We start from the raw sequence: 13,641 nt of genomic DNA on the forward strand, positions 1-13,641 counted from the left end.
TATTAGCTCACTGTGGCAGGATATTAGTCCCGGAGGAGTCAAATCCAGAGGGTAAGATCGTCTGTAGTATTGGCAACACTTAGATTGTTTCAGCCCACTGTACACCACCGCAGATATTTAATCTGTTCATCTAAACTGCCTGTCTGAATGACAGTAAGCCTTGTAAACTAAGATTTGTTCCGTTATGGTCCCCCCTCTTGCAGATAAGAGTTGGAGAGGACACGACTGATGTCCAGCTGGTGCAGCTGATCCCCAACACGGCTTACACTCTGTCCATCTTCGCCCTGCATGGAGAGTCAGCCAGCGACCCCCTCACCGAGCAAGGAGTCACACGTACGTGTAGTGAAGAATTCCTCTACATTCACATTCATGTTCATGTTTTACTCTCTGTGCTTCATGGACGGTGAAGGACGACAGGTCCTTACTCCTACAGAGTAAACCAGGGCTCCTCACTCCCAAGTTTATGGAACTAAAGTGATTAAATTGGTCCCTCTGTCCCCTCCATAGTGCCCATGCCCCCTGCTGGAGAGCTGAGGGTCAGAGACGTTACCCACAGCGCCCTGAAGATGAACTGGGACGCGGCACCTGGAGCCGTCCTCAAATACATCATCACCTACAAGCCTGACGAGGGAGAAGCCAAAGAGGTGAGACTCAATGGTCACAATACATCTGTTGGATACAGACGGTAGTGAAAGCAATACTCTGCACCCTAGATAGATACTCCCCCTGGGGCTGAGGTATATCAAATCCAGGTATAGGCCTAGCTAGCCCACCTACTGGTGACAGCAGAAACCAGCTCCTGTGCTTAGCCCGTTCTCTGTTTATGCCATAATAAGCCATGATAGTGATCCTGGATAGAGAGCTAGCAGATTGATATTGATACTTTTTACAGATCATTTGAGGTATGACATTAGACAGCATAATGGGAAAGGCAGCTGGTGAGAGGGGTATGCCGGGGACCTCTGGGGCTTTGCTATTAGACCGGGTACCTGGTGGAATGATCACACCACTATCGGCAGGAGATGGGGAGAGCAGGTCCCTGCCTTGCATCCTGGGGTATAAATCACATGGAGGTACGCAAATCACATGTTCCTCCATTGGACTTAAGAGATGAAAAACACATCCACGCGTCTGATTGTGATGCGGTGGAGGGGAGGGGAGCGGTGGCTAACCTCATGCCCAGAAAGTGGCAGCGGTCTGGGCTAGCTGATGGATGATGACGCAGGCCTGGATTAGCAGCTCCAGCGCTGTTCCTGACAGTGAGAAAACAGGAAGGGCTCTTCTTCTGCATCCAAGAAAGAACGTTTGCTGTGGATTTATGATCCAGAGCCCCTCGCAAAGAAGTTTCTCCCCGAAAAACTCTGAATGCAAAAACAATAAGCCAAAAGAAAGACAGAGATTTCGGACTAAGGAACATTAGGAATGGCTTGATCATGAAATTCCAGCAGTGGTGGAAAAAGTACTCAATTCTCATACTTGAGTAAAACTAAAGATATCTTAATAGAAAATGACTCAAGTAAAAGTGAAAGTCAGTAAAATACTACTTGAGTAAAAGTCAAAGTATTTGGTATTAAATATACTTAAGTATAAAAAGTAAAAGTATGAATAATTTAAAATTCCTTACATTAAGCAAACCAGACGGCACAATTTAAAACATTTTAATTTTTATTTACGGATAGCCAGGGTCACACTCCAACACTCAGACATAATTTAAAAACAAAGCATTTGTGTTTAGTGAGTCTGCCAGATCAGAGGCAGTAGGGATGACCAGGGATGTTCTCTTGATAAGAGTGCGAATTGGACCATTTTCTATCCTGCTAAGCATTCAAAATGTAATGAGTACTTTTGGGTGTCAATGTATAGATTAAAAAGTACATCATTTTCTTTACCAATGCAGTGAAGTAATGATGTAAAAAATATAAATAGTAAAGCAAAGTACAGATGCCCCCAAAAAGTTGTACTTTAATGTATTTTTATTTAAGTACTTTACACCACTGGATTCCTTTGGCATGAAAAGCAATGGAGAAGTTAACGGTGCATTTTGAAGAAACAAAAACATACTACTGCTTCTACTTTGACAGAATATATGTTTTGTTCATTGTTTATCCCTCTCCACCTCTGGATGTGCTGGGGATTTAAAGATTTCCTGTGAAGGAAGTGAAGTTTACAGACTGTCTCGCCGGATGTTTACAAGGTCGCCCAGAGTTCTCTCACAGATTCTTTGGAATTCATCATTGAGACCAGAATGAGACTTTGGAAGCCATTCAACGTGACCTTGATGACAACATTATTACTCATTATTACTAACCTTAACCCTTCATTTACAACAAAAAAAGTAGTCATTCAGCTGCACGCTTTAAAACCTAATATCTGTGACACAAAGAAGCTTGATTTTAACAAGGATGTTTTCTTGGTCTGCAGCTTGAAGTGGGAGGAGGTGTGACCGCCAAAGCTCTGGACAACCTCATCTCTCAGACTGAGTATGACCTTGCTGTTACACCCATCTATGACGAGGGAGCTGGCAACCCCATGCTCAACACAGCCATCACAGGTACAGTACAGTTACACAGCTTAGTACAGGGTTAACACACTGGGGTTACACTCCATGGAAGTCCTACTCACTACTATACACTAGGTAAGGCCTGACCAGGAAAAACATTATTGATGGCATGGCAATCTCACCAATATCATTTTCCCTTTCTTCTGTCTAGATGTTGTTCCTGCTCCTAAGAACCTGCGTTTCTCTGAGGTGACCCAGACCAGCTTCAGAGCCCACTGGGACTATGGGGCCCCTGATGTGGCCCTCTACCGTATCGGCTGGACCAAGAAGGGAGAAACCAATTTCCAATATGTAAGAGCACTAGCATTACTGGTTCTCATCTTTTAATACCTGTCGAATGAGGCAAAACATTAGGCAACAAATGTCAACAAACCCTTACAAGCACAAAGCATTTGATGGCTTTGGGTAGTTTAAAGTCTTACTGGTGTTCTAGCTCCTTAAGGCCCATTGTGTTGTGTCTCCCAGGCCATCCTGAACAGTGATGAGACCAGTAATGTGTTGGAGAACCTAGAGCCAGACACTCTGTACGACGTGTCCGTCACCGCCATCTACCCCGACGAGTCTGAGAGTGAAGACCTGCTTGGCAGCCAGAGAACATGTAAGACAAGTCCATCATCTAATCTAATGCCATCACAATACATCAATCAAGATACATAGTTGTTGATTCCCATCAATGCCTGATCAGATTTACTAATAAGAGCTCATTATATTTCTGTTTCTCTTGCCAGTGTCCAAGGTCATCATCACCCCTGGTAAGTTTGTTTGTTGCAATCAAGCAAAACCCATACAGCACTCAGAGAGAGCATGCATTTGAATCAAATACATTCCATTTTGTTCAGCGAATTTTACACAGGTGATCACAATCCAGAAGGTAAAATGTGAAGATGATCTGTGTTGGTTGAATGTGTGTTTAAGTGGTTGTTTATGTTGTTGTGTTCGTTCCCAGCACCCACAGGCCCTCCCCAGAACCTGCAGGTGTTCAATGCCACCACCACCACTCTGACCGTCAAGTGGGACCACGCCCCTGGTCGTGTCCAGAACTACAAGATCACATACGTCCCCACCGCCGGAGGCAAGACCCAGTCGGTAAGAACCAGCCAGTAGCCACATGGCTCAGCTTAAGCATCACAGTTCCAAGTCCCAAGCCTTTCATAGTGCTAACGTCATTGTTTAATTCTAACCATCCTCTGGATGATGAACGGAAAAGGATCATGTCCATGGAGGCCTTGTAGCACGACACACAATCACCTTGTTTGTGTGATAGAAAGATCATATAAACCTTTGAGAGTCTTCCACCGAAATCCCCCCAGTAAAACATCAAGATGACAGGGTACATTTTAGGAGCACATGTGGGTCAGGGACATTGACCAGAGCCTCAGGGGAGTGTGTGTTATCAGTGAGGAAAGTGGGAGAGGTGGAGGAGGGGGGAGAGATGGAATGACTGGGCTCAGCCGGGTTGTGGGTGGGTGGATGTGTGTGTGTGTGTGTGTGTGTGTGTCTGCGTGTGTGTGTGTTTATGTAACAGGACGGGAGTGTGGTACCAGGGGTCGTTGACCTCAGACTGTTACAGGGTTACACAATGCTGTCTGGCCTTGATGCTGCTCCACTCTAGAGCTGGATAGTAGTTTAGTCAGACAGGCTTCTTTCATCAGGCCAGATGTTTAGGCACTTAGCGTTTGTGTGATGTAAAGGCACACAAAGAGAAAGAGATACAGTAAATGGGTGGAGGCAGTTTTAGATGTTTTCTCTCTCTTATCAGACTTGTCTGTAATGTATGATAGGTCTACCATGTTGGAGTTCAGGGGTAGATAGCGTAATGCGAGTTATTTGTCCATTCAGAGTTTCCATTGCAATGCGAGATGGAATGTTTTCCATTTTTTAATTAGAGGAGGGGAAACCTAGTTCTGTCCAGCGGCCATCCGTCCACCGGTTTCTGCGATGATGTCACACGCTAAACGTTGAGGCATTGTTGAAAAGCTGGAAGCTAATGAGCCACGCTCAGCCAAGTGTTTCTGGTTCACTGACAGCTTTTCAACAAATATGGCGAGCTCAGTAGGCCGCGCTTTGTTTAATTTGTGACAACAGGTCTGTGTAGGAAATGGGAGACACACGCTCCATGCTTGTGTACAAGGAAAATTGTCTTGGTGCCAAATAACATGACTTCCATCATACAGTTTCCCATTGCCTGCTGATAAGCGTTTTCCCCAGGCAACACAAAGCATAACTTGAAAACCCACACTCACGCACACACACAGAGTTTACTGAGTCAGCCGTCTCTGTGAGGCGATGCAATCCAGAAGTGTTCCTTTCAATACAGTGTCTCCCTGGTAAAGAAAAAAAAACTATGCACTAAATTCACCACTCATACCTCTAAGACAACACATCCCACTGGAGAATATGACTAAAATGAATGAGTAAAATGTAAAATGTAAAATGTAGAATAGATTTACCTTGGCTCTTACAACAACAAAGTGCAAAAATGCTCGCTGCATCCTCGGACAAAAATGTTGACAGTCTGCGATTGCTCAACCCGAATTCTTTCGATCAAGTTGCTGACACTGACAGAAAACTGTCAAGGGAGAGAAGATAGAATCAGAGGCATCCACATCTAATGAGAAAATAAATCTATTTTTTCCTGTTCATGTCTTCTGAGGCCACGCTGAAGAAATGATTTGATGCATTTGTAATCTGAAGGGAATATAAGAACCCTTCATGGTTGATCCAATAGTTTAAAAATGAGTCAGCCCTTAGGCCCTTAGTGCAATCATTGACCAGGTGAGAACAGTAATTTTAATCTGTCTTCATCCCCCAACAGACGCAGATCGGAGGGAAGAAGAACACGGTGCTTCTTCCCAAGCTGACCCCTGACACTCCCTACTCCATCACCGTTGCAGCCATCTACGGCAGCGGGGAGAGCAAGGACATCTCTGGCATCGGAAAGACAAGTGAGTGACCTTGCTGTGGCCTGTCGAAGGCCTTCGTGATTACATCATGTTCCCTTTTGGCCTCTCAGCTGCACCTTCCCGCCCTCAGGGAACCTGGGTTACATTTGATGCAGTAAAACATATATTCACACCTACCATATGCCATGTCTGTACCTCCACATGCATTTGAACATGAGAACCTCAGGGTTCTCATTCCACATAGTATGAATCCGATGGCCTCCCTTCTCTCTCTCCAGAGCCTCTGGGAGGAGTGAGGAACCTCCAGGTCACTGACCCCACCACCAGCACCCTGAACGTCCAATGGGAGGCTGCCGAGGGCAACGTCCGCCAGTACAAGATCTATTATGTACCTGCTGCTGGAGGAGCTGAGGATGTGGTAGGTTGAGCCACCACTAACCAATCACTACTGAATTTCACCATGGAATGCACACACATCCGTTATCAAATCCATGATCTAATGCTAAACGCATACTACACTGATACTTGGCATATTCACTCAGACAGTCAAACACGCATGCAGAAATACTGTTCCTTTACCAGACGTTTTATGTCAGATCAGCTCTGTGTAGCTAGTATGACTGTTGTGTGGATATGTGTATTCACAGTCCCAGGTCTCTGGTACTACCACCAGCACTGTGCTGAAGAACCTGATGTCTGACACCCTCTACACCGTCACTGTGGTCCCTGTCTACCCCCCTGGAGAGGGCAAACGCATGTCTGAGAATGGCAAGACACGTGAGTCCACGTACTGTGAGGATGGTTAATGTTCTGTAGTACAGCTTCAACAACCATTTTCTCATGGTAATTGTCATGCTATACCATGGTCACTCTGGGATGTAATGAAGAACCGGTGTTCAATACAGGATGATTATATTTCCACCATTATTAGTTCAGAATTTCCTGAGGAGAAGATTGTACAGTATGCTAAGGCTACAAAATCAGATTACGAGTTGGGATTTTGTTTCGTCGTTCTTTGAGAGCTGGCTTATCTGTAGAGCATACACCCCCGGGCCTTGTATTGGCTTCCTTACTCCTTATGCCAGTAAACTCTTGGATGTGCCCAAAATATGTCCCAGTCTTATTGTACCTGAATTTTCCTCGTAAAATAACCCCTTTTATATCCGAAGGAAATGCCAAAAATATCTAACATGGTTTGCTTCTCATCTGTTTACAGCTGAAATATCCACTTCAATGCTTGATAGAGGGATTCACTGTAGACACTATATTTAGTTTATTAGCCGTTTTCCTTTCAGATTTGAACACTTTCTCCCACAATTATGAGGCCTCCCCTCAGTGTGACTCAGTCTTTAGTGGTCTGATTGCACAGCAAAGGAATTCCTCTGCATTGGCAACAGTAGTGGTGTCTCCAGCCTTACGGTAATGGGGTCCGTTTATGGGGTGTAATGCCTGGTTGTGGTGGTGGTAGCCCGGGGGGGGGGGGGGGGGGGGGGTGGCATGACGTCTTTTTTCGACATTCAACTCAGCAGTCTGGTTATATTTATGTCATTACTGTTACTGGAACCCTTATTAACCCCCCCATCAGAACGTACCCCAGAGGTCACCGAGCAATGATAGCGTTGAAGCTTTTGATCTCTATCAGAAGTGTGGGACTCTACATCCGCATTCTTCATTCTCAGTGGAATCTATGTCTCTTCAGGCAGTCTGACAAATGCTATTAATCAAACTTAACAGATACATTTTACCGTGGCCTTGGGTCATCTCGTTCAATTTCAGCGATTGATGTATTGCTCTGACAGAGGCTATCGACATGGACTAAATCAAATCAAATCAAATTTATTTATATAGCCCTTCGTACATCAGCTGATATCTCAAAGTGCTGTACCGAAACCCAGCCTAAAACCCCAAACAGCAAGCAAAGCATGTGAAAGAAGCACGGTGGCTAGGAAAAACTCCCTAGGAAAAACTCCCTAGAAAGGCCAAAAACCTAGGAAGAAACCTATAGAGGAACCAGGCTATGAGGGGTGGCCAGTCCTCTTCTGGCTGTGCAGGGTGGATATTATAACAGAACATGGTCAAGATGTTAAAATGTTAAAATGTTCATAAATGACCAGCATGGTCAAATAATAATAATCATAGTAGTTGTCGAGGGTGCAACAAGCACGTCCGGTGAACAGGTCAGGGTTCCATAGCCACAGGCAGAACAGTTGAAACTGGAGCAGCAGCACGGCCAGGTGGACTGGGGACAGCAAGGAGTCATCATACCAGGTAGTCCTGAGGCATGGTCCTAGGGCTCAGGTCCTCCGAGAGAAAGACAGAAAGAGAGAAAGAGAGAAAGAGAGAATTAGAGAGAGCATATTTAAATTCACACAGGACACCGGATAAGACAAGAGAAATACTCCAGATGTAACAGACTGACCCTAGCCCCCCGACACATAAACTACTGCAGCATAAATACTGGAGGCTGAGACAGGAGGGATCAGAAGACACTGTGGCCCCATCCGATGATACCCCCGGACAGGGCCAAACAGGCAGGATATAACCCCACCCACTTTGCCAAAGCACAGCCCCCACACCACTAGAGGGATGTCTCCAACCATCAACTTACCGTCCTAAGACAAGGCCGAGTATAGCCCACAACGATCTCCGCCATGGCACAACCCAAGGGGGGGGGCGCCAACCCAGACAGGAAGACCACGTCAGTGACTCAACCCACTCAAGTGACGCACTCCTCCCATGGACGGCATGGAAGAACACCAGTAAGCCAGTGACTCAGCCCCTGTAAAAGGGTTAGAGGCAGAGAATCCCAGTGGAAAGAGGGGAACCGGCAAGGCAGAGACAGCAAGGGCGGTTCGTTGCTCCAGCCTTTCCGTTCATCTTCACACTCCTGGGCCAGACTATACTTAATCATAGGACCTACTGAAGAGATAAGTCTTCAGTAAAGACTTAAAGGTTGAGACTGAGTCTGCGTCTCTCACATTGGTAGGCAGACCATTCCATAAAAATGGAGCTCTATAGGAGAAAGCCCTACCTTCAGCCGTTTGCTTAGAAATTCTAGGGACAATTAGGAGGCCTGCGTCTTGTGACCGTAGCGTACGTGTAGGTATGTACGGCAGGACCAAATCGGAAAGATAGGTAGGAGCAAGCCCATGTAATGCTTTGTAGGTTAGCAGTAAAACCTTGAAATCAGCCCTTGCCTTAACAGGAAGCCAGTGTAGGGAGGCTAGCACTGGAGTAATATGATCAAATGTTTTGGTTCTAGTCAGGATTCTAGCAGCCGTATTTAGCACTAACTGAAGTTTATTTAGTGCTTTATCCGGGTAGCCGGAAAGTAGAGCACTAATCCGGGTAGCCGAAAGTAGAGCACTTATCCGGGTAGCCGGAAAGTAGACTACCCATTGATGATGTGCTTTCAGGGTGAAGTCCTTTCATTCTTTGTCTCTGGCCAATACTGTCTGGTCTCTAAGTAAAGAAGCTCGCCATGTACTTCCCACTCTGTCTTTATGAGGGTACATTGCTGAGTGGTACAAAGACTGGAAACATCTGCTTTAGTTTTAAAGGCAATTTTCAGAGGGCAACAGACCTTCTCTCCTCTTCTTCTGATGAACCGTTAGCTACTGTAGGTACTATAGTGGTGTTTACTGAAGGTGTACAGTGTAAAGCTGATGTATGTTTTGAGCAGAGTCTGTGTGGTATTGAAGACTGGCCAACTATGTTGTATTTTGCTGCAGTTTTAATGGCTGAGTCAACTAGTATGTATTGTACACAGGCCCGGTGAAAGCTTTGATGGCTTCAAGGCAAACATTCCCTAGTGTCTCATTCAGGCACCAATAAATCTTTAGTCAGACTCTCTAATTGATGTTTTCAGCTACTGTTCTCAACCCAACTCTCTTATTTTCCTCCTCTCCCCTGTCCCTCTATCCGTCCCTCCATCTCTGTGTCTCTCTCTATAGTGGAGCGTATTCCAGTGAGGAACATCCAAGTCTTCGGCCCCACCACTAACACCCTGAACGTACGCTGGGAGCCCGCCTCTGGCGAGGTCGTGCAGTACAGGGTTGTCTACGCCCCCCTGAGTGGCACCAAGCCCTCCGAGTCGGTGAGTCACCACCAAGGAGACCCACAGGGCCTCTGATTGATCCCGCCCCAGGTCAGAGGTCAAATGTTAGAGTCCAGGGACTTGGGGTGTGTGCAAGGGTGGCCGAGTCCAACGCTTCATTTCATTTGCAGCACTAGAGCTCTTTGGGAAGGAACAGAACGGAACAACATCAAGCTCAACCTCGCCCCTGACTTACTGTTAGTAAAAGAAAGCTCTCTCTGTCTGTGCTCCACATGGACTCGCTCTCTGGTGGCAGTTTTATTTAACAGTCTAGAACTGGTTTAAGGTGAGATGTTCATTAATTCAAACAGGAAACCCCATCTGGGCTTTTTCCCTCCTTATCTGGCATGGCTGTGCCCACCTCTCTGGAGTTATAAAGTATGTATGGTGAAGCCCCACAAACAACTAATAGAGCGTTACTTGACACCGCGCAAACAGCCACATCTGTGAGAAGCATTGAGACACTGAGACCCTGTTTTTATTTAAAGTCAAAGAACATTTGTTCTTTGAAGGGTGATGTTGTTCCATTTTATTGATAGCTAGAGGTGCTCTCGTTTTTTTTAAATAAAGTCATCACATTTTGTTTCTTGGGGAATATTATGATGGACTCAGGGCTGGGCTTTTCCAGTGCCAGAGCCAGCTTTCCACGTCAGCATGTGGCCAGTGTCACGACCTACCATCAAATTGAACACTGGGAGATTTGGTGTATGCTTAACCAGATTAGGAAAGCAGCTTTGTAATATTGGGTTTACCTCTTGAGAGGAATATGTTGCTATTAAACCCAGAGCAGAGACCGAAGTAAGGGTTTGATGACGCTCGTCAAAAACAGTCATGTGAAGCAGAGAGATAGAAAAATCACACATTGAGCATGATGCAATGGTGCTTTGGGTCAGAAGTGAGAGTGAAACCAGATGGCTGTGGACAGGGCTCCTGTATGTATAGTATGTGACTCTAGGTGACTAGGACATGGCAGGTAGATGAGAAGAGACTAGTTTCCCTTTGAGATCATGTTGGCAAGACACAGACAAGTGGGGTCTGGTATCCAGTATGGGTGAACAAACACAGACACACGCAGACGACTGACACACGCAGTCAGATAGGTCATAAGAGCCAGGCAGTAAGCAACTATCAGCACATTACGTTAGTTACTCAGTGTGTTATTTCCCTGACTGTCTGGATGGGTCCTACATCATTGACATCAAAGCATACTTTTGTTCCCCCTTTCAGTGAGCACTGAGCAGTGACAACACAAGAGGTTGTTGAGTGAGGTGAGGACGAGCTGTCAGGGTTGTCACATTAAACAGCTGTCAGGCTGGGAGGGTCATAGCTGCTAGGACCATGCGGGTCATAACAGCATAATGGCATGCTTGTTGTTTTCCCCATACAGCTGACACATTTTAAAACAGGAAGTACTCCTCCCTGATCTGGATGTTGCAGTGTAGGCTAGCCTAACTGATCACTGTTCTTCTACAGATCTCCTTGATATTACTGTTCATTCTAGTCTTGATCAGTGTTTTGTCTAGTTTTCGGAATCAAACGTGGGTATGAGGGTAGTAGTTTGATTGAATCCATCCCCCTGTAAGGCCTGCTGTTTGCTTCATCCTCCCATTGGGCCCAGTCCTTCAGCATTGACTCCTGTGTCTCTGTCCTCTCTCTCCCTATTCAGATCCTGGTTCCTGGGACATCCACCACCACCCTGCTAGAGCAGCTGGTCCCAGACACGTCCTACAACGTGGGAGTGGTCGCCATCTATACTGACGGAGAAGGACCTCCGGCCGAAGACAAGGGCAAAACACGTAAGATCCACTAAATCATACATAACATCCTGTGGCCTTTATCCACGTTCACCTATTCGCTTGCTATCGTGCTAACTTCCTTATTATCCCGGTCCCAGTTCCCCGCAGTGGCCCAAGGAACATGCGTGTGTATGATGCCACCACCAGCTCTCTGACTGTGGCATGGGAACATGCTGAAGGTCCAGTGCAGCAGTACAAGATCACCTACGCCCCCACCACTGGAGACCCCATTGAGGAGCACGTAAGCACCCATATTGCTGATTTGTCTAATGAAATTCTCATCAAACACCACCAAAGTTGTATGTGGCCCAAGGCACGTCTGGCCAGAAGTCCTTATTTATCCACTGTTTGAAGTACCTGTAGTTTCAAATAGTCACGCAGTGTCCTGCCTGTATGTCCTGTAGACTATGGTTCCTGGGAACAGAAATACTGTCATCCTGCCCAACCTGGATCCAGACACTCCCTATAAGATCAACGTGCAGGCCATCTACCTCGACGGACCAGGAGGAGATCTGGATGGAGACGGACACACAGGTATGCTAGCACATTGTATGCTTGGTCCTCTACGCAACATGATAGAATAACAGACCCACACGGCGCTCCACAAACACACAGTTATTACATACTGGAAGTCATAGTCGCACGCATGCACACACACACACACACACACACACACACACACACACACACACACACACACACGTACACACACACACACACACACACACACACACACACACACACCCACACACACACACACACACACACACACACACACACACACACACCACACACCACACACACACACACAAAGTTAATGGAGAGAAAGAATTCCCAGTAGAGGAGTTGTATAAACTCAGCCACTGATTATTATCCTAGATCTGAGAAACAATAGAAACTGCATGACTTGGCTTCAGCTCAGTCTGCCTGTTGGTGCCAGAGACGTGAACTGGCTGTCCTCCAATGGGAGATCTCATACGGGAGCTGCCCAATACCCAGTCTCATTTCCCCTAACAAATTACACCACATCAAAGCAAATACATAGCTTAGGATCGCATGGCTATGATATTCATGTTAAAAGCGTTTAAATATGTTGTTAATATGTTTTGGATGTCTGTGTTTCCTTCCCCACAGTTGGCATGCTGGGGCCTCAGAACCTGAGAGTGTCAGATGAGTGGTACACTCGCTTCAGAGTATCCTGGGACCCTGCCCCCTCCAGAGTGGTGGGCTACAAACTGGTCTACTCACCTGCAGGTCAGATAGCTACTGTTCTATTCTATTCAGCCGTGAAAGAACATTGTCTGACGACAAATCACTTGACTTGCTTAATATGCCTATCCTGCTAAAGAAAGTCACATATCTTTTGAAGATGTGATTGCTTGCCTGCTGTTATTGACCTGGAGTGTCCCTGTCTGTGCTTGCAGGTACTGATCAGACCATGGAGACTTTCGTTGGAGATGTGACCACCTACCAGCTGCACAACCTGCAGTCAGGAACCACCTATGACCTCAAGGTGTTGGCCCAGTATGACGCTGGCCTTAGCGGACCTCTCATTGGACAAGGAACCACACGTAAGTGATTGATTGGTTGTTTGATTGTTTTGGTTGATCAAATGGTTGATTGATTGGTTAGTTGATTAATTGACTGTTCCTGTCTTTCACAGTGTACCTGAACATCACTGATCTAACCACCTACAATGTTGGTTATGACACCTTCTGCATGAGATGGACCCCGCATAGGGCTGCCACTTCCTACAGACTCAAACTGAATCCCTTCGACTGTAAGTACTATTCCTGGCTGGGAGTCAGACAAGGCTGGTGGGAGGAGCTATAGGAGGACAGGCTTATTGTAATGGCTGGTATGGAATAAATGGAACAAAGTCAAACGTGGTTTCCATATGTTTATGTGTTGGATACCGTTCCATTATTCCGTCCCAGCCATTACAATAAGCCCGTCCTCCTGTAGCTCCTCCCTCCAACCTCCTCTGCTGGGAGCCCATTCATAACATTGATCCCAATGGGAGAGGATTGTTTCTATACATTAGCTCTTGTTTTATATTTATTTCAGAATGTCTACTGTCGATCAGATATGTAGCCAAAGTTACCAACCTATCACAAAGGTGTAGTTGATAAAATGACTTAAGAATGTTAGATAATTGTATTTTATTTATGCCCACTGATTCATCTGTTTCTCATTAACTCTCCGATGCTAGAGTTCTGTAAGAGGAAAAAAGATGGGAAGAAATGTTGGAATATTTAAGTCTGTTTACAGTATGGTAGCCATTAT

At 45.9% G+C, this 13,641-nt stretch overlaps 1 protein-coding gene across 2 annotated transcripts in view; it reads left to right on the plus strand.

Annotated features, from left to right (window-relative positions):
• The window catches only part of LOC106610773 (collagen alpha-1(XII) chain), a 72,123-nt gene that overhangs the window by 36,479 nt on the left and 22,003 nt on the right, over positions 1 to 13,641 (plus strand). For both annotated transcript variants that reach the window (XM_014210332.3, XM_014210333.3), the window contains 17 exons: positions 204 to 333; positions 508 to 644; positions 2,422 to 2,551; positions 2,712 to 2,851; positions 3,026 to 3,158; positions 3,289 to 3,312; positions 3,507 to 3,646; positions 5,376 to 5,505; positions 5,742 to 5,881; positions 6,111 to 6,240; positions 9,417 to 9,559; positions 11,226 to 11,355; positions 11,454 to 11,596; positions 11,760 to 11,889; positions 12,490 to 12,609; positions 12,780 to 12,926; positions 13,019 to 13,135. In XM_014210332.3, the coding sequence (XP_014065807.3) occupies positions 204 to 333; positions 508 to 644; positions 2,422 to 2,551; positions 2,712 to 2,851; positions 3,026 to 3,158; positions 3,289 to 3,312; positions 3,507 to 3,646; positions 5,376 to 5,505; positions 5,742 to 5,881; positions 6,111 to 6,240; positions 9,417 to 9,559; positions 11,226 to 11,355; positions 11,454 to 11,596; positions 11,760 to 11,889; positions 12,490 to 12,609; positions 12,780 to 12,926; positions 13,019 to 13,135 (2,164 nt within the window). The remainder of the gene's footprint in view (positions 1 to 203; positions 334 to 507; positions 645 to 2,421; positions 2,552 to 2,711; positions 2,852 to 3,025; positions 3,159 to 3,288; positions 3,313 to 3,506; positions 3,647 to 5,375; positions 5,506 to 5,741; positions 5,882 to 6,110; positions 6,241 to 9,416; positions 9,560 to 11,225; positions 11,356 to 11,453; positions 11,597 to 11,759; positions 11,890 to 12,489; positions 12,610 to 12,779; positions 12,927 to 13,018; positions 13,136 to 13,641) is intronic.

The sequence above is a fragment of the Salmo salar genome, chromosome 09 (genome assembly GCF_965601325.2).
Source record: "Salmo salar chromosome 09, fSalSal1, whole genome shotgun sequence".
NCBI lineage: Eukaryota > Metazoa > Chordata > Actinopteri > Salmoniformes > Salmonidae > Salmo > Salmo salar.